Source organism: Carcharhinus amblyrhynchos, chromosome 1 (assembly GCF_965287045.1).
Source record: "Carcharhinus amblyrhynchos chromosome 1, sCarAmb.v2.hapA, whole genome shotgun sequence".
Lineage (NCBI taxonomy): Eukaryota > Metazoa > Chordata > Chondrichthyes > Carcharhiniformes > Carcharhinidae > Carcharhinus > Carcharhinus amblyrhynchos.
In genome coordinates this window covers 11,981,819-12,003,229 of record NC_137324.1, presented here as the reverse complement: position 1 = coordinate 12,003,229, position 21,411 = coordinate 11,981,819, and the positions used below count along the sequence as shown (strand labels likewise).

The following is a 21,411-nucleotide window of genomic DNA, read 5'->3' as shown; positions in this document are numbered from 1 at the left end:
AGTGAGTTGTTAAAGAATCATAAAATCCCTACAGTGCAGAAGGAGCCATTTGGCTCATCAAGTCTGCATCGATGCAGATCTAATTTGGAATGAACTGTCTGAGAGAATGGTGGAAGCAAATTTAACAGGAACCTTCAAAAGTAATTGGATAAATACAGGAAAAGGAGTAGTTTGCCAGACTATGGTGAAGGGGCAGGGGAAGTGGACTAATTGAATCGCTCAGTCACAATGGACTCATTCCTAGCCGTTAGAGTCAACCCAATCGGTTATCATTTGCGTTGGAGTGGAAGAGAAAAGAGACACGAGAACACAATGCGCTCGGCCACACAGTTTAGCTGAAAATCCCATGCTGCATTGTTTGAAAGGCACGCTTCTCCTTTACAAACTGAACAACAGATATCATCACAGCCAGGCACTAGATGTCCTACGTGAGTCAGAGCATTTGAAAAGCAGAAATTGCTGCAAACACAGCCAGTTCAGTCAGCTCTGTGGAGAGAGGAGAGGGATCAATGAGTTCTGCAATGCTAAAATCCGCCTCCTTAAATTCAAATCCCTCCATGGCCCTGGCCTCTCACTAACTTTGTAAATCTGTAGCCGCCTTCAGCCCAAACAACCCTCTGGCTTTCCCTCAGCCCTTGTGCGTCCTCACATCCCATTGCACCACAATTGGTGGCTGTGTGTACATCTGCCCTGTTATTCAATTTTGTAACTCCCTCCTTACATTTCTCTGCCTCCTTTCTGTTCTCCTTTAAATCCAGACCTTAAAACCTACCTGACGGACCAAACCTGTGGCCACCAGCCCTAATTCTTTCTGTGGCTCAGTGACAAGTTTTGCCTGATGACGACCTTGTGAAGAACCTGGGGACTAACTGTGACTGACTTAACGCACACTACTGTTCCTGAAGTGTGGTGGAAATCCCACGGACAGGAATCATTGGAGTTTTCCAAATGCTTCAGATATAGAAACATAGGAACATGTAACTAGAAGAAGGAGTAGGCCATTCGGCCCTTCAAGCCTGATCTGCCATTCGTTTTGGTCATCGCTGATCATGGAATTCAATACCCTGATCCCCCCTTTCCTCCATGACCCTTATATAAATTAAATGGTCCTTAGATTTGACAATGGGTCCTCTGGACTCAAAACGTCAGCTCTTTTCTCTCCTTACAGATGCTGCCAGACCTGCTGAGATTTTCCACCATTTTCTCTTTTGACCCCCATGTCCCTTGGTCCCTTTATCCTCATGAGCTATATCCAATTTCTTCTTGAAATCACACAATGTTTTGGTCTCAACTACCTCCTGTGGGAGAAAATTCCATACATCCACTATCCCCTGGGTGAAGAAATTTCTCCTCACCTCAGTTCTGAAAGGTTTAACCACTTACAGGATCATAGAAAAATCATAGAAAAACTACAGCACAAACAGGTCCTTTGGCCCACAAGTTGCACCGATCTTATCTCTACCTACTAGGCTTACCTATAACTCTCAATCCTATTAAGTCCCATGTACTCATCCAGAAGTCTCTTAAAAGACCCTAACGATTTTGCCTCCACCACCACCGACAGCAGCCGATTCCATGCACCCACCACCCTCTGAGTGAAAAACTTACCCCTGGCATCTCCTCTGTACCCACTCCCCAGCACCCTAAACCTGTGTCCTCTTGTGGCAGCCATTTCAGCCCTGGGAAAAGCCTCTGAGAGTCCACCTGAACAATACCTCTCATCATCTTATACATCTCCATCAGGTTCCCTCTCATCCTTTGTCTCTCTAAGGAGAAAAGATCGAGCTCTATATATAGGTTATTAGATGTTATTAGAGTACCAAGACAATATTTTGAAAAGCACACTCATGGGGTTATCCTTGGAGTTCTAACCAATACTTATCCCTCAAGTCACACCACAAAAACAGATTATCCAGTCATGTTGTTGGTTGGGAGCTTACTGTGCACATATTGATGGCTACATTTCCATCATTATGAATAAGAACAGTACAACACTGGAACAGGCCCTTCAGCCCACCAAGCCTGCTCAGACACATGACGTCTTTCTAAACCTAAAGGCCTTTTGCTTCTATATGGTCCTTCTATCCCTGCTTATTTTTTATTCATTCGTGGGACATGGACATCATTGGCTGACCAACAGTTATTGTCTGCCCCTTGTTGGCCTTGGAGGGTAGTTGAGAGTCAACCACATTGCTGTAGCTCTGGAGTCACACGTAGGCCAGACCAGGTAATGATGGCAGAGTTCCTTCACCAAAGGACGTTAGTGAATCAGATGGGGTTCCTTTTCCAACAATCAGCAATGGTTTCTGTAATGACTTCAATCAGGCCTTTGAGGTTGGCCTAATCGACTATGAACTCGCTGATTAAGGATCCAATTGATGGGCCATTCAGGGAGCCTTTGGCTTGTGCTTAACCAGAACTGTCAGTGTCTCTGACACCTTCAGAGGCAGACTGTTAACCCTGTGTACTGCTGTTAGAGCTTGTAAATAAGTGAAGGGATTTTGATGAAGGGACTTCTGCCTCTTAAGACTTATTGTGGTTTCACGGTCATCAGTAGATTCTTAATTCTAGCTATTTTTTATTGAATTCAGATTCCACCACCTGCTATGGCAGGATTCAAACCCAGGTTCCCACAACATTAGCTGAGTATTCATGTATCTGTCAAGATTCCTCTCAAAGATTCCTTGCTGTTGTATCTGCTTCTACAACCTTCTCTGGCAGCGCATTCCAGGCACTTATCACCCTCTGTGTAAAAATCTTGCCTTTCCAAGGCCAGCAGATCCTTTCTTAGACACGGGCACCAAAATTGCTCACAATATTCCAAATTTGGTATGACCAGAGCCTTATTAAGCCTCAACAGTACATTCTAGCCTGGTCAAATTTAAAGTATTGGATTACATAAATGCAAATCTCTTCCTTAGTGAAACCAACAATAACTGGACCCTTGAGTGTCAAGTGCCAAAGATAGAAATGGGAGAACAATTTGTGGGGAATATTTTTTGCAAAGAGATGACGGGGTGAATTTTCCCTTGTTGGCAAAACTCTGAACATAGGAGTAAATTGTCCTGTTCCGCCTGCCATGGGAGTTGGAGCAGGCGTGGGTGGACCATGGAATGCCCCTGTCTACATCAATGGGGATGAAGTAGAAAGGGTCGAGAGCTTCAAGTTTTTAAGTGTCCAGATCACCAACAACCTATACTGGTCCCCCCATATGGACATAGTTAAGAAAGCCCACCAACGCATCTGCTTTCTCAGAAGACTAAGGAAATTTGGCAGGTCAGCTATGACTCTCACCAACTTTTACAGATGCACCATACAAAGCATTCTTTCTGATTGTATCACAGCTTAGAATGGCTTCTGCTCTGCCAAAGGCCGCAAGGAACTGCAAAAGGTCATGAATGTAGCCCAATCCATCACACCAACCAGCCTCCCGTCCATTGACTCTGTCTATACTCCCTGCTACCTCGGAAAAGCAGCCAGCATAATTAAGGACTCCACATACCCCGGGCATTCTCTCTTCCACCTTCTTCCTTTGGGAAAGAGTTACAAAAGTCTAAGGTCATGTGCCAATTGACTCAAGAACAGCTTCTTCCCTGCTGCTGTCAGACTTTTGAATGGACTTACCTTGCATTAAGTTGATCTTGCTCTACGCCCTATGACTGTAACACTACGTTCTGCACTCTCTTCTTTTCTTCTCTATGAACGGTATTTTTTGTCTCTATAGTGCACAAGAAACAATACTTTTCACTGTATGTTAATACATGTGACAATAATAAATCAAATCAAATCAAAATGGAATGGTCCGACGGACTTAGGTGGGATTTTCTGGTTTCGGGGCGAGTGCAGCTGGAAAAGCCCATCCAATGAGTGTTGTGTGCTTACAAACAGCGCTGGAAAGAAATAGGTTTTGAAGCATCTCAGCTATGTGACCATCATTGATAAGTAACAGGTTCTGAATCTCATCCAGTGACCCATGCTTCCCTCCCACGTATCCGACACAAATAGGCAAGTGCAGTGCCTGAGCAAGTTACTTTCCCATTCCTGGGAAAACCCAACAATTTATCATACTTCTCTTTTCTTTCCCAATATGAATTCAGCCTGTTGAAACACTGCAGAAAACATCACTACTTGGACAAGCAAGGTGAAGCATTCGTTGCCCTGGTAACCGGCCTGTTGGAAAGGCTACTAGACTACAGGACTGTCATGAATGATGAGAACCAGGCCCACAGCATGAGCTGCACTGTAAATCTGCTGGTAAGTGACAGAAGCGGAGTCAAATCTGAATCCCTAATCTTCTCATGAAAGGCTTACATATCAGTGGAAAAAAAATTACTTGTCTATGCAATATTTATATGTCGGATTACTACTTACCAGTCAGGGTAGCTGATCACAACATCATGACATAGACAAAAGTGACCACCATTTTTTATTCATTTGTGGAATACGAGCGTCGTTAGCTGGCCGGCATTTATTGTCCATCCCTAGTTGTCCTTGTCCAGAGGGCAGTTAGGAGTCAACCACATTGCTGTGGCTTTGGAGTCATATAGACCAGACTAGGTAAAGATGGCAGATTTTCTTCCCTAAAGGATATTAAGGCTAAAATTTTACCATCCTGCCCGGCGTGGGAATCGGAGCAGGCAAGGGTGGACAATGGGATGGTCTGTTGACCTCGGGCAGGAGTTTATGGTTTTGGAATGAGTGAGACCATAACATCCAGCCCTGAGTTTATTTATTGCAAGTAGGCTTACGTTAATACTGTAGTGAAGTTACTGTGAAAATCCTGTAGTCGCCACACTGCAGCACCTGTTTAGGTACACTGAGGGAGAATTTAGTTTGGCCAATACACCTAACCAGCATGTCTTTCAGACTGTGGGATGAAACCAGAGCACCTGGAGGAAACGCTTGCAGGTACAGGAAGAATGTATAAACTCTGCACAGACAGTGACCCGAGGCAGGAATCGAACCCTGGTCCCTGGCACTGTGAAGCAGCAGTGCTAACCACTGTGCCACCGTGCTGCCTCTGCCACCAAGCCACCAGATTGGGTTTTTTCCAACAATCGATAATGGTTTCATGGTCATCAGTAGAGTCTTAATTCAAGATATTTTTTATTGAATTCAAATTCCACCATCTGTCGGGTTAGGATTTGAACCCTATTCAGGGTTCAGGATTCAGAACATGAGCTGAGTTTCTGGATTAATAGTCTCATGATAATACTGCTATGCCATCACCTCCTATCCAATCTTTGGGATGTGGTATCATACTAAATTGGTAATTCAAATGGAATGATTGGGAGATTGAGTTCAAATCCCATTATAGCAGCTGGAGAAATTAAATTCTGTTAATTAAATTAGTCTTTCTTTTGTCTAACAACTTTCCATTGGCATCAAAGAGGGACGCATAGCGAACAAATCCTTTTCAGCTTCACAAGATGCTCCATTGCTGATGGCCAAAGGGAACAATCCTTGAGAGTTAGGTTCTGCTATAAGTGCCATCCATTAAGTTACCAAAGCCAGAATTCTTCAGCAATTCAAGCCTTGCCATTGCTACAAATGAGGACAGAGGATTTGGCGCTCAGCCCAATCTCCGTTCAGTGCAGTGGGACAAGATTCCCACTGGCATGAACAGCCGAAGAACTCCAGCCAAGTCATAGCGAGGTTTGAGTTATAAGGAAAGGCTGAATAGACTGGGACTTTTTTCTCTGGAGTGTAGAAGGCTGAGGGGTGATCTTAAAGAGGTCTATAAAATAATGAGGGGCACAGATCCACTAGGTAGTCATATCTTTTCCCAAAGGCAGGGGAGTCTAAAACTAGAGGGCATAGGTTTAAGGTGAGAGAGGAGAGATACAAAAGGGTCCAGAGGGGAGTTTTTTTCACACAGAGGGTGGTGAGTGTCCGAAGCAAGCTGCCAGAAGCAGTGTTAGAGGCAGGTACAATTTTGTCTTTTGAAAAGCATTTAGATAGTTACATGGGTATGATTGTTATAGAGGGATATGGGCCAAATGCGGGCAATTGGGATTAGCTTAGTGGTTAAAAAATAGAGCGGCATGGACAAGTTCGGCCAAAAGGCCTGTTTCCATGCTGTAAACTTCTATGACTCTATGATTCAAAGAGTGCAGGTTAGGGTGATTAACCATGCTAAATTGCCCCTAGTGTCAGGGGGATTAGCAGGGTAAATATGTGGGGTTACGGGAAGGGTGGGATTGTGGTTGGTGCAGATGCTATGGGCCAAATGGCCTCCTTCCACACAGTATGATTCTATGATTCTGACAAGGCGCTGAGAACACAAGCTTTATAAACCATTAGCTTGCTACAAAGGGTCAGCTTGATATTGTCCCAGGTGCGCCTCATGGGTTGGCCAGTGGTGATAGCTGCTTTCTGGTGGGCACTGCCAGGGTGCCAGGCTGTCAGTGCCAGGGTGTTCAGTGGGCAATGTCATGATGCCAGGCTGGCACCACCAGAGTCTTAGGCCCCAGGCATACTGCACTCCCTCTGCCCTGACCTACTGGGGGCCTCAATGGCCTCCAGTTCCAGTGTCAAGGCTATCATATCTGGCCCCCTTTGCTGACTTCTCCGGCTAGGTCAGAAATCCAAGCGAGCCCAGACAAAAGCATCCAGTCCTGGCTAAACTGATTTAAATGAAAGAACTAAATTAAATGAAAGAATTTAAATTATGGCACTGGAAGATTGTGAGCTGCCAGCCATCATATGGGAATTAGATTTTTTGGGTCCCACTTAAATTTTCTACCCTGCTACACTGGTGGTTAGCGGAGCGAGGTGGGAAAATCAAGCTCTATATGTTTGAGTAAGATCACGTCTCGCTCTTCTGCTTCATAATCCAAATGACAATTCTTAACCCTCTCACTTAACCTATCGAAATCCTTTTGTAGCCTTCTTAGCTTCTCCACGCAATTTACTTTCCCGCACAGCTTGGCATCATCAGCAAATTTAAAAACAATTGGTCTCTTCATTGAAGTCATTGTTATAGATTGTAAATAGAAGCTACATATATCAGTAGAGAGGACCCTGTTCTTTGCAGACAGAAAGGACATAAACACACATTGCACCTGTTTCAGCTAAATAAGTGACAGCCATTTGCTGATTCATTCCTCAGGGCAATGTTCTGTTGAATAAGGGTCAATCTGCCTGGTTAAAATATTTAGAAGCTATCTTTCAGTCACCATCAACTGCTGCAATCTCCATGGCAATGACTCAAATCAGCGTCCACTTGCCAACCATTCAGCATTCTCTTTGCATACAGTATAAATTGTTGTTTTGCCCTTAAAGAGGTATTGTTGTGAAGTGCTCTGGTGAGTGGGAGGTGAAAAGCTTTGGCATGTCTCTTTTTTCAGCCATACTCAAGATCATAAATCATTAAGGTCCCAGCACTATAGTGCGGCACTCCATGAGGGAGGGCACGTTGGCACGGTGGTTAGCACTGCTGCCGCACAACACCAGGAACCTGGGTCCGATTTCTGGCCTTGGGTCACTGTCTGCGCAGAGTTTGCACATTCTCCCCTGTATCCTCACGGGTTTTGGTTTCCTCCCACACTCCAAAGATGTGCAGGTTCGGTGAACTGGCATTGGTAGATTGTCCCATAGTGTCCCAAGGTGTATGGATTAGCCAAGGTAAATGTATGGGGTTACAAGGAGAGGGTCTGAGTAAGGTATCCTGTCAGAGAGAGAGAAAGAGACTCTGAAGTCTCTGTCAAAGAGTCAGTGCAGACTTCATGGACCGAGTGGCCTCATTTTGTAGTGTAGGGATTCTATGATTCTAGTTCTTGATTTGATTTATCATTGGCACATATTAGTAGAAGTGTTGTTTCTTGCATGCTATACGGACAAAGCATGGTGTTCATAGAGACAGAAAGGACAGAGTGCAGAATGGGCTAGGGTGTAGAGAAAGATCAACTTTTAGAAGCATCGAACCAAAGTAAAAGTAGAATTAGAAGGTATTCTGGGCACAGCTTATGAGAAGCCACCTTGCTCTGGCGCCACCTTGAAAAGTGCTTGCCTACCTGAAAATCACCCGCTTATCCCTTTTCTCTGCTTTCTGTTAGCTAACCAACCCTTTATTGGTGCTTATATGTTACCCCCATCCCCCCGCATGCACCATCAGAGATGTAACCTCTGGACCGAGAACTGAAAAGTATTTATCTCGCCAGTATAGAGGGGCCGAAAGGGCTTCATTTTGAGCTGCAAATGGGCTGTGTTGCTATAGTTTCCCATCCTTTGATATCCTGTTTTTAAAAACAAGGAATGTGGGTGTTTTTCTTTCCCCCTCCGAACATCAAGATCTCTGACATGGAAGCTGCGTTCAAGATCTTGTTACCACTTAAGAAGCTTATTTTGCATAAATTAGCAAATCCCTTTATTTATATTAGAAAAGTAAACATTTTAGCTTGCTTCAGGATTTCCCCTTCCAGCATGGTGCCTGCTGAATCATTTATTTTTGCAAATCATTAATAAAACAGTTCAGGATGGATGAATCACTCTGGCATTTATTGCTTATTACCATATTTGTTCTGGCCTTTCCCTGATAACAATTAAATATGATTTATTTTAAATATTGAGCGAATGTCTGTGCTCATTAAGCTAAGAGATGCCAATGATGGGGAGAGAGGGAGAAGAAAGGTTAACAGCCGGGGCAGAACAGTGGTACAGTGATCAGCACTGCTGCCTCACAGTGCTAGCTAACTGGGTTCGATTTCCAGCTCAGGCCACTGTCTGTGTGGAGTCTGCACATTCTCCCCATGTCTGCGTGGGTTTCCTCCCACGGTCCAAACATCTTAGGACTGAGGTGAGGGGAAATTTCTTCACTCCGAGAGTGGTGAATGTGTGGACTGCAGTGCCACAAGAAGTAGCTGAGGCCAAAATGTTGTGTAATTTCAAGGAGAAATTCGACCAAGCTCTTGAGACTAAATGGATCAAGGGAAATGGGGGGAATATTGAATTTGATGACCAGACATGACCATAATGAATTGCAGAGCAGGCTCGAAGAGCCGAATGGTTTCTATGAATAAAAAATGGTGAGGTTAGTGTGGTGAGGGAAATTGGAACATTCAGTCCTTCAAGCACGTTCTACCATTCTACTGGACCAGTATCAACTCCATTTACGTCATGGTCCCATCTCCCTAACATCCTTCCCCAAGAAAAGTCTATCATTCTCGCTTTTGAAATTCTCAGTTGATGTTTCAGTTTTTAAATTTATTCTTTGTCGGCATCACTGGCTTGGCCAGCCTTTGTTGCCTATCCCCGATTGCCCTTGAACTGAGTGCCTTGTTTGAGTAGTTTCAGAAAGCAGTTAAGAGTGGACCACATTGCTGTGGCTCTGGAGTCACATGTAGGCCAGACCAGGTAAGGACAGCAGATTTCCTGGTGAAGCAGATGGGCCTTTACAACAATCGACAATGGTTTCATGGCCACTATTACTGAGACTAGTTTTCAATTTTATGGAGTCTATTTAAATTCCATCAGCCAGGATTTGAACACATGTCCCCACATCTTTAGCATGGGCCTCTGGATTACTAGTCTAGTTGCCACAACTGCATGGGCAAAGGAGTTTCAGGGAACATAGGAGGTGGAAAGTAAAATTCTTTCTCGGGATAGAGCACTCCCTTATTTGTTCTGAGAAGATATTTCATCTTGCAGTGCTGCACTGGGACTGGAGTTATATATGGGCCTGAACTGGAGAGGGTTGGCAGGATTCATCTCCTAAAGTACAGTAATGAACCTGTTGGACTGTAAGAACTATCAGGCATGGCAGCTTCACAGTCTCTTTACTAATGCCAGCTTTTTATTTCACGATTTAGGGTGGCACAGTAGCACAGTGGTTAGCACTGCTGCTTCACAGCTCCAGGGTCCTGGGTTCGATTCCCTGCTCGGGACACTGTCTGTGTGGAGTTTGCATATTCTCCTTGTGTCTGTGTGGGTTTCCTCCGGGTACTCTGGTTTCGTCCCGCAGTCTAAAGATGTGTGGGTTAGGTTGATTGGCCATGCTAAGAAATTGCTCCTTAGTGTCTAGGGATGTGTAGGTTAGAGGGATTAGTGAGTGTGATTTGGGGGTAGGGCCTGGGTGGGACTGTGTTCAGTGCAGACTCGATGGGCCGAAGGGCCTCTTTCTGCACTGTAGGGTTCTATCTATGATTTATTTTAACCTCAATTCAAATGCCCATAGTTCCATAGCCATGACAGTGGCATTTTACCTGACAATATGGAAAATTGTCCAGGTTTGTCCTTCTCTGGAGTTTAAAAGAGTGAAAGGGAATCTCATAGAAACCGATAAAATTCTAACAAGATTAGACAGGATGGATTCAGAAAGAATGTCCCCAATGGTGAGGGAGTCCAGAACAAGAAGTCATAGTTTGAGGATAAGGGGTAAACCTTTTAGAACTGAGGTGAGGAGAAATTTCTTCACTTAGGGAGTGGTGAATGTGTGGAATTCACAACCACAGAATGTAGTTGAGGCCAAAACCTTGTGTGATTTCTAGAAGGAATTAGATAGAGCTTTGGGGAGAAAGCGGTCAAGAGGTACGGGGAGAAGGGGGGATCAGGATATTGAATTTGATGATCATAATGGTTAGAGGATCAGGTTTGAAATGCCAAATAGTCTACTCCTGCTTCTAGTTTCTATGTATGTTTCCAGGTAATTCCACTGTCAACTTTTCAGATACTAAATAGTCCATGTGTGCTTGCAGCTGCAAGACCTGGACAAACATCCAGACTTGGGCTGATTGGTGGCAATTAAAATTCATCCAACACGAGCATCAGGCAACAACCATCTCCAACAAGAGAGAATCGAACCCAATCTTCCTTGGCATTCAAAGGCATTGCCATCACTGAATCCCCCACTATCATCATCCTTGGTGGGGGGCGTGGTTTACCATTGATCTGGAAGTTAAGCCATATAAATACTACGGCTACAAGAGCCAGTTGGAGGCTTAAACTTCAGCAACAAACATCAAAGACAGTCACTTTCACCTCACCTCTTGAGTTCTGTTCTTTTGTCCCTGTTTGAACCAAGTTTGTAATGAGGCCTGGAACTGAGTGATCCTGGCAGCATTCCAACTGAACTTCAGTGAGTAGATTACTGCTGAGTGAGTGCTGTTTGATAACATCATCAAAGACGCCTTTCATCACTTTATTGATGAAGACAATGAACCAGTGTTATCATTGCGCTCTCTGTCCCGGCTGGGGAACAGATAATCCTACCAGCAGACCAGAGCTGTGAAAGAACCTCCTTGTGGAATACCCATTCCCCCAAAAAACACCATCAATTGAGTTGCCCTCTGGGTTTATGGCAATTGGGCCTGTTCTCTTAATCTTTCACTTGATATTGTCCGCTGCCAGACAAAACATGTTTGTTGACAGCACTGTGGCATGGTAGTTAGCTCTGCTGCCTCACAGCGCCAGGGATCTGGGTTCAATTCTTGGACTTGGGTGATTTGATTTGATTTGATTTATTATTGTCACATGTATAATACAGTGAAAAGTATTGTTTCTTGAGTGCTATATAGGCAAGGCATACCGTTCATGGAGAAGGAAAGGGGAGAGTGCAGAATGTAATGTTACAGCCACAATTAGAGTCCAGAGACAGATCAACTCAGTGACTGGGTGACTGTGTGGAGTTTGTACATTCTCTCCATATCTGTGTGGGTTTCCTCTGGGTGCTCCAGTTTCCTCCCAAAGTCCAAAGATGTGTGGGTGAGGTGGAATGGCCATGCTAAAGTGCCCCTTAATGTCAGGGAGGTTAGCAGGGTAAATATGTGGGGATAGGGCCTGGGAGGGATTGTTGAAAGTGCAGGCTTGATGGGCTGAATGGCCTCCTTCTGCACTGTAGGGATCCTGTGATTAGGCTGTCAGTTTGGTAATTGACTGAGTTGAAATAGTCCAGTCTATTCAGAAATATTCAGAAATAGTTGGGAAATTCATTCCCATATTTCCAGTGCAGATATTAGAAAGGCCAGATATAAAGTAAAATTTCCGACTTAATAGCCTCCTTTAATATAAATCACAGATCAAAATGCCGTTATTTCCATTGCTCACTTGGCTTCTCGAATACTTTGGTTTGAAAGTTCTGATCTCCAAGATCATGTGCCTCCATGGTCTCACCCTTCACTATCAGTAGGGACTGATGGTCCTTGAGGTTTAGAGCATGGAAACAGGCCCTCCAGCCTAACTTGTCCGTGCCACCCAGTCTTTACCACTAAGTTAGTGCTAAGCCAATTGCCCGCATTTTATATCCCTGTATACCCATCTTACCAGTGTAACAGCTGAAATGCTTTTTAAAAGACAAAATTGTTCCCACCTCTACTACTAACTCTGGCAGCTTTCCAGGCACTCACCACCCTCTATGTGAGAAACTTGCCCCTCTTGATCCTTTTGCATCTCTCCCCTCTCATGAAACTAGTTTTAGACTCCCCTACCTTTGAGAAAAGCTCCCCTTGAGCAATAATTGGAGGTGTTACCTCAAAGAACTTCCTTAACCAAACCTTTGGATGGCACGTTGGTTAGCATTGCTGCCTCACAGTTCCTGGGACCTGGGCTCGATTCCCAGCTCGGGTCACTGTCTGTGCGGAGTCTGCATGTTCTCCCTGTGTCTGCATGGGTTTCCTCCATGTGCTCCAGTTTCCTCCCACAGTCAGAAAGACATGCTGGTTAGGTGCATTGGCCATGCTAAATTCTCCCTCAGTGTAACCAACAGGCGCCAGAGTGTGAGAGATTTTCACAGTAACTTCATTGCGGTGTTAAGCCAACTTGCAACTAGTAAATAAATAAACTTTAACTTTTCATCCTTGTTTCTTTGACTCCCTGTCACATGTTGTCTGGTTACATTCCTGTGAACTTCTCTTGGGATGCATCATACTGGGATAAGGGTAAAGTCGCCCTCGTCTAGACGACCATGGGTTGCTCTCCCCTTTGAGAGAGAGAGCTGACTGGTAATGATTTAACCTGAGGGTCACCACACCTCATGTGAGCAGCAAGTTTGAGAAGGCTGGGCCTTTGTGAATAAGCTTGCCCAGTACGGGAATTGAACCCACGCTGTTGGCATCGCTCGGCATCACAAACCATCTGTCCAGCCAACTGAGCTAAACTGACCCCCGTACTGTGATAAAGGCATCATTGAAATGCCAGCTGCTATTCTCCAGTATTCCCTCTGGTGCTGTGTTTATCCATAAAACCCTCAGGCTCCTCATTCAGACTCACTGATTCCAAGTAATGAAGGTTTTCAATTGTCTCCTGATTAGTGACCTGATTTAAACAATCTACAGATAGGAGCTGCCAACATTCTGCTAATTTGTGTTCAGTTATCAGCAGGTTATAGAACATAGACCATTACAGCACAGTACAGGCCCTTCGGCCCTCGATGTTGCGCCGACCAGTGGAACGAATCTAATGACCCTCTCACCTAAACTAATACAATGTTATCCATCTGCCTATCCACTGACCATTTGAACGCCCTTAAAGTTGGCGAGTCCACCACTGCTGCAGGCAGGACATTCCACACCCTTACTACCCTCTGAGTAAAGAAGGTTTTTTCTTCTGGTTCAAATATGCACCTTCCGAGGACTGAGTTGAACCTGCCAGAAACTCACTTTCACTCAGATCCTTATAGATAGGGACAAAGGATAGCTCCTAGGGTTAAGATGACACAGTGGCACAGTGGTTAGCACTGCTCCCTCACAGTGCCAGGGACCTGGGTTCAATTCCGGCCTCGGGTCACTGTCTGTGCGGTGACTCCACATTCTCCCTGTGTCTGTGTGGGTTTCCTCCATGTGCTTCAGTTTCCTCTCACACTCCAAAGATGTGTGGGTTAGGTTGACTGGCTATGCCCAATTGACCCTAGCTTCAGGGGGATTACGGGGATAGGGTGGGATTGTTGTTGGTCAGGCTTGATGGGCTGAGTGGCCTCCTTCTGTACTGTGGAGATTCTATCCTATTGGGCGGCATGTTGGCAGCGTGGATAGCACTACTGCCTCACAGTACCAGGGACTCAGATTCTATTCCCGGCTTGGGTCATTGTCTATGTGGAGTTTGCACATTTTCTCCTGCGTGGGTTTCCTCTGGATGCTCCAGTTTCCTCCTACAGTCCAAAGATATGTAGGGTTAGGTGGATTGGCCATGCTAAATTGACCCTTCATGTTAGGGAGGTTCGCAGGGTAAATATGTGGGTTACGGGAATATGATCTGGATGGCATGCGGTTGGTACTGACTCAGTGGTCAACACCTCCCCACATCTTAAACCAATTCGTGGCTAATTCTTACGTATAACGGTTTGATGCGTTGAGTAGTTGAGGCATGACAGTCAACTGATTAGCAAGGTCCCATGAATAGAAAATTAGACCAGTTAAGAGTTAATCTGCTTTTGACCGTGGTTCTTCAGAGAGGGAGATGCTGGAGGGGTCACTGAGGGGACTCCCAAACATAATAAAACATTGCAAATTTGTTTTTTATTCATTCATGGGACATGCATTGCTGGCTGGCCAGCATTTATTGTCCATTCCTTGTTCCCCTTCATAAGATGGACAACTGTTCAAGTTTATCTATTAGTGTCACAAATAGTCTTACATTAATGCTGCAATGAAGTTACTGTGAAAATCCCCGAGTCACCACATTCCAGTGCCTGTTCAGGAACACTGAGGGAGAATTTAACATAAGAACATAAGAACATAAGAAATAGGAGCAGGAGTAGGCCATCTAGCCCTTCGAGCCTGCCCCGCCATTCAATAAGATCATGGCTGATCTGTCGTGGCTCAGTTCCACTTTCCCGCCCTCTCCCCATAACCCTTAATCCCCTCTCTTATCAAAAACCCATCAACCCGCATCTTAAAAATATTTAGCGAGGCAACCTCCACCACTTCATTTAGCACAGCCAATGCACCTAACCAGCACATCTTTCAGACTGAAATGCAACTGAGTGGCTTGCTAGGCCATTTCAGAGGGCACATGAGAATCAATCACATTCTGGAGTCACGTTTAGGCCAGACCAGGTAATGATGGCAGATTTCCTTCTCTAAAGGACTCAGGTGAACCAGATGACAATTGGCAGTGGTTTCATGGTCATCCGTAGGACATTAATTCAAGATAGTTTTTATTGAATTTAAATTCCACCACCTGCCGTGGTGAGATTCGAATCCTGGTTTCCCAGATCTTTCGTTGAGTTTCGGGATAATAGTCTAGTGATAATACCGCTGGGTCAACACCTTACCGACTGGCAAACCGAAATTAAAACAGAAAATATTGCACAAACTCTGCAGGTCTGGCAGCATCTGTGGAGTTCTGTGGAAGGATAATTTGGACACAGAATGTTAATTCTGTTTCTCTCTCTGCAGATGCTGCCAGACCTGCTGAGTTTACCCCGCATTTTCTGTCTTCTTTACACTGAATGGACTGTTCTACCTTTCCATAAACGATATCATGAAATCCTTTCTGTCCACATGTGGCCTCAACTCAGGTTCTAAGAGTAGAAGTAGCATTGAAAGTTAATGAAGCAGCAAGCAGTAGCAATAGGGGTCTTTGTTTCCAAAGGGATAGAATTGAAAACCAACAAAGTTTTTATATTAAACTTCCATCAGACTTTTGTTGAACTGCACTTGGGATTACTGTACACCGTTCTGGTCCCCATCTAATAAAAAGTATGCAGAGGCAATGGAGAAGCAGACAAGATGATCCGAGAGTGATCCTACCAAGAAAAAATGGAGAGGCTGGGGCTTTTTCTCCATACAAGTGAAGACTGAGAGGTAGAATCATAGAATCCGACATCAAGTCTACACCAACCACGGTCCCACTCAGGCCCTACCCCCAAAACCCCATGCATTTACCCTAGTTACTTCCCCTGGCACTAAGGGACAATTTAGCATGGCCAATCCACCTAACCTTTGGACTGTGGGAGGAAACCTGAGCACCTGGAGGAAACCCATGCAAAGACGGGGAGAATGTGCAAACTCCACACAGACAGTGACGGGAATTGAACCCAGGCTCCTGAAGGTGTGAGGCAGCAATGCTAACCACTGTGCCACCGTGCCGGCCCCCAGTGGAATAACTTCACTGACAGGGAAGTGATCTGAGACATCCTGAAGTTGTGAAAGTTACCCTGCAAATGGAAGCTCTCCCCCAGTCAATCCATACACCAGAAGCCAAATGAATGCATTTTGTGGCGACTTCACATCCAAATCACAATAACCTTCCAAGCTCCTGTCAGTCTGTGAGACTTTTTTTTTAATCAGGCCCCACTTAATTGTTTATTCAACAGTTCAAGGAGGCCCACAGAGACACTCAGCTGAAGCTCACATTTGGCACCAAGTTGATGAGACTTGTAAAATGCACTAGCGGCGCTGTGATAAATCTGGGACGGAATTGACAAAATTAATGAGCTTCTCGTTAAAAGTCAGATAATTGGGGAATGTTCAAAGTGCTCTCACTTGGTGAGTGCATCTGGCTGTACGCTGGTTGAATCCCAACCTCTTCATTACCCCTGCATCCCTTTATTTTAGTGGTATTGTGTTTTCATCCACGTTAATTAAGACACCAGCTCTTCATATTTCTTTTGCATAGCCAAACGTTAGCTACGAACCTTTAACTTTGATGGTCCACTCTTAGTCCTTGATCTGTTGGTTTTCCCTCTTCTCATTGCCTCCTCTGATCTAAACATCCCTTGACAACAAGAGAACAACAGATGAAATAGTACCAGGCATAGGCCACTCAACTCCTTGAACTTAGCTTATCAATAAGATCATGGCTGGTCTGATTGTGGTTTAAACTCCACTTCTGTGCCTGTCCCCCACAACCCCCAAACATCTGTCTCACCCAGCCTTGAAAATCATAGAATCCCCACAGTGCCGAAAAAGGCCATTTGGCCTATCAAGTCTGCACCGATAACTATCCCATTTGGACTCTGTCCCGGTAACCCCACATATTTAACCCGCTCATTCCTCTAACCTACACATCCCAGGACACTAAATGACAATTTGGCATGGCCAATGTACCTAACCCTAATGCACATGTTTGGAGTGTGGGAGGAAACTGGAGCATCCGGAGGACACAGACGTAGGGAGAATGTGCAAACTTCACACAGTCAGTGACCCAAGCCAGGAATGAACCCGGGTCCTGGCACTGTGAGGCAGCAGTGCTAACCACTGTGCCACATTGCCACCCTAACACTGCCTAACCCAGCCTTGAAGATATTCAGTGACCCTGTCTCCACTGCTGTCTGGGGTAAACCACTTCAATGATAAATGGCTCTCAGAGATAAAAGTTTCTCCCTCATAGCCATATTAAATGGAAGGCATTAAATGTTAAAACTGCATCCTCTCTATCTTGATTCCTCCAGAGGAGAGGTAACATCCTCTCAGCATCGACCTTGTCAGCTTCTCCTTCATGCCCGACACTTCTTTAGCTCTCTCGTCAGCTTTTAATTCTCCACAAAAATTTGCTGGACTTGAATCTCTAATCAGGTCAACCTGTTTGGGAGGCATGGTGGCAGAGTGGTTAGCACTGCTACTTCACAATGCCAGGGGCCCGGGTTCGACTCCCTGTTTGGGCCACTGTCCGTATGGAGTTGGCATGTACTCCCCCTGTCTGTGTGGGTTCCCTCCGGGTGCTCCAGTTTCCTCCCCTCTGAAAGACGTGCTGGTTAGGTACATTGACCCAAACAGGTGCCAGAGTGTGGTGACAAAGGGAATTTCACAGTAACTTCATTGCAGTGTTAACGTAAGCCTTACTTGCCACTAATAAATAAACTTTACTTTTACTTTACTGTTTAAAACTCATTTCTGGTGCTACCTAACATTCTTTCTCGCTTTTAACTCTGACAGTATCCTGCAATCTGAATCTTGCCTGATTGCAAATTTGTCAATTAAGAGAATGCCAAATGGCTTGATTTGATTTGATTTGATTTGATTTATTATTGTCACGTGTATTGGGATACAGTGAAAAGTATTGTTTCTTGCATGCTATGCAGACAAAGCATACTGTTCAAAGAGAAAGAAAGGAGAGGGTGCAGAATGTAGTGTTACAGTGATAGCTAAGGTGCAGAGAAAGATCAACTTAATATCTGGTAGGTCCATTCAAAAGTCTAATGGCGGCAAGGAAGAAGCTGTTCTTGAGTCGGTTGGTACGTGACCTCAGACTTTTGAATTGAGTTGTTACAGGGTTTAAAAGAGTTAGAATTTTAAAAGCGTAGAATGAGAGTAAAAGATAGGGTAAAAGAGAGTATGCTGGGCACAGCTTGCAAGAAGTTAGAACATAGAAACATGGAACATTACAGCACAGTACAGGCCCTTCGGTCCTCAATGTTGTGCCGAGTTATGTCCAAATCCAAGATCAAGCTATTCTACTCCCTATCATTCTGGTGTGTTCCATGTGCCTATCCAATAACCGCTTGGAAGTTCCTAAAGTGTCCGACTCCACTATCACAGCAGGCAGTGCATTCCACACCCTAACTGCACTCTGAGTGAAGAATCTACCTTGGACATCCCTCCTATATCTCCCATCCCTAGTTATGTCCCCTACTAACACCAAAGTTGTAAGACTCTGGTGCCATCTTGGATCTACTATGAGAGTCAGTGCAGACTCATTGGGCTGAATGACCTCCTTATGCACTGTAGGGATTCCAGGATTTTTCTATGATGAACATTGCCCAGCACATGGTGCAGAACTCTACTGCATTTCTTTGGAAGAGCATCATGGGGTTATCCATGTCCATCTTATGGGGCAGTCAGGGCCAAGGGTTCACATCTCATCCATATGACAACACCACTAAACAGTGTGGAACTTCCACAGCGCTGCGCTGTGGAATGTCAGACCTGATTATGTTCTGGTGTGAGAGCGCAGTCTTCCAGCTCAGAAGCGAAAGTGATACCCATTGAGCCATGACTGGCACCCTAAAACAAATCCCTTCCAATAATTAGCAAACGTTTTCTCTTCTATTTGCCGTGTGTCAGGAGATGATTGCTCTCTTTACTTATTAAGGCCAGTTTCGCTGGCTCTTCATGACTCTCCTCGCAGTCCTACATGCTCAGCAATGCATTGAATTTTTGATAAGCTTGCTGCAGCTCTGAGCCAGAAGATGGGCAATGAAGCTTGGCTTACGAGTGTGTTTTCTATTTCGAAGGAGAAGTGAACCAGTGAGTGTTTGAAAATGAGAGGATCAAAGGAGAGTTTAAAGCCTTTAGCTTTTCTGATGCCTTCAGTCTAGTGTGCCCACAACCAGACTTTTTATTCAATATATCATTAGCAGCAAAAATGGGACCTTGGAGACCATTACATTGCATTAAAAGGGCCCACAAAATCTATAGATAGGAATTTGCTAATTAAAAGACTAATGTTTGAAGTGTTGCATCTCCATGTAAACCATAAGGGAAGCACGATGGCACAGTGGTTAGCACTGCTGCCTCACAGCGCCAGGGACCCAGGTTCAATTCCCGGCTTGGATCACCGTCTGTGCGGAGCCTGCATGTTCCCCCTGTGTCTGCGTGGGTTTCCTCCAGGTTCTCCTTTCTCCTCCCACAGTCCAAAAGACGTGCCGGTTGGCTGCAACATCCATGCTAAATTCCCCCTCAGTGCATCTGAACAGGCGCTGGAGTGTGGTGACTTTATCCACAGGGGATTTTAACCATAACTTCATTGCAGTGTTAATGTAAGCCTACTTGTGACAGTAATTAACAAACTTTAAACATTACATCGGCATTGAGAATGTGGGAGAAGAGAGGGGGAGATTTTCCAGCCAGGTTTTTAAATTATTCCTTCGTGGGACATGGGCGTTGCTGGCTGGGCCAACAATTATTGCTCACCCCTAGTTGCCCTTGGAGGGCAGTTAAGAGTCAACCACATCACTGTGACTCCGGAGTCACATGTAGACCAGACCAGTTAAGGACATTTGTGAACCAGATGGGTTTTTTCCGATAATCGACATCGTTTCAGATTCTTACCGGCCCGTTTGCCTCCGGAAATTGGAAGCTCCGGAAATCGGAAGCTCATTGGCCTTGGGTGGAACCGTACGAACCTCGGGCGGACGTGCCGGCAAAATCCCGCCCTTAGTTTCAGATATTTTTTTATTGAATTCGGATCCTGCCGCGGCGGGATTCGAAACCGGGTCCCCAAAACATTAATCATCTCGCCTCCCCTAATGTAATTGGTCCCGAAGGAAAGAGATGGCCCCGGTGACTCAAATGGCTGATCCTGTTTTCTGTTCCCCTCTGCAGAATTTCTACAAAGACATTGACCGAGAGGAGATGTACATACGGTGAGTGTTCAGTGCATTGTTCCTCAATCAATCTACACCTTTCGCTTCGACAAATCCTCCTCGACATGCACGGGTCAGAAACGCTCGCAGTCCTGACACCTCCTTCGCGATGTGACTCTGCTCTAACCATGCATCTTCCACAGAAATCCCCCCAAAGCTTGCGGCTGCTACATTCGACGTTAGCACATCTCGTGTGCATAGGTGTCCCGTGTAATTACAGAGAATTACATCAAATTACATTTAATTACATAGAATTACATTTTATTACATCCAATTACATTGATTTTTAAGGGCAGAATCAGGCCGCTTGGCCCATTTATCTATGCTGGTATTTATGCTCCAATTAAACTTCCTCTCCACTATTTCATCTCACTCTCTCAATAGCTTTTCCACTCCTCTTCCTCTCAAGTGCTTATCCAGCTTCTCTCAAAATGTATCAATACAATTCATCTCAGCCACTCCACACGGTGATGAGTATCTCATTCTTGCCATGCTCTTATGTAACAAGCTTTCTCCTGCCGTTCTTTGAAGTGTTTTGTTTATTTATTAGTGTCACAAGTAGGCTTACATTGACACCGCAATAAAGTCACTGTGAAAATCCCCTAGTCGTCACACTCTGGCACCTGTTCGGATACACTGAGGGAGAATTTAGCACCTAACCAGCACGTCTTTCGGACTGTGGGAGGAAACTCGCACAAACACAATGGGGGGAAATGTGCAGATTCCGTACAGAAAGTGAGCTGAGCCAGGAATCGAACTCTGGTCCCTGTCACTGTGAGGCGGCAGTGCTAACCGTTAGGGTGGTATGGTGGCCCAATGGTTAGCGCTGCTGCCTCACAGCACCAGAGAACCAGGTTCAATTCCCGGCTTGGGTCACATTCTCCATGTGTCTGTGTGGGTTTCCTCCAGGTGCTCTGGTTTCCTTCCACAGTCCAAAAGACATGTTGGTTAGTGGCATTGTATGTGCTAAATAGGCACCAGACTGCAGTGTTAGTGTAAGCCTACTTGTGACACTAATAAATAAACTTTTAAACTTTAAAGCATTGTTGCCACTGTGCCACCCTTGTTGGATTAATTAGTGACTGTCTTATCCTTCTGGCTCCCTAGTTTTTCCCTTTTCAAAATATGGAAACTGGTTGTATCCTATCGAACCTTTCATATGTGTAAAGACC

At 44.9% G+C, this 21,411-nt stretch overlaps 1 protein-coding gene across 1 annotated transcript in view; it reads left to right on the top strand.

Moving 5' to 3' along the window:
- Positions 1–21,411, top strand: part of LOC145346307 (dedicator of cytokinesis protein 2-like) — a 1,149,449-nt gene that overhangs the window by 991,195 nt on the left and 136,843 nt on the right. The window contains exons 35-36 of the mRNA XM_080193520.1: positions 4,098–4,254; positions 20,199–20,239. Coding sequence (XP_080049646.1) covers positions 4,098–4,254; positions 20,199–20,239 — 198 coding nt within the window. The remainder of the gene's footprint in view (positions 1–4,097; positions 4,255–20,198; positions 20,240–21,411) is intronic.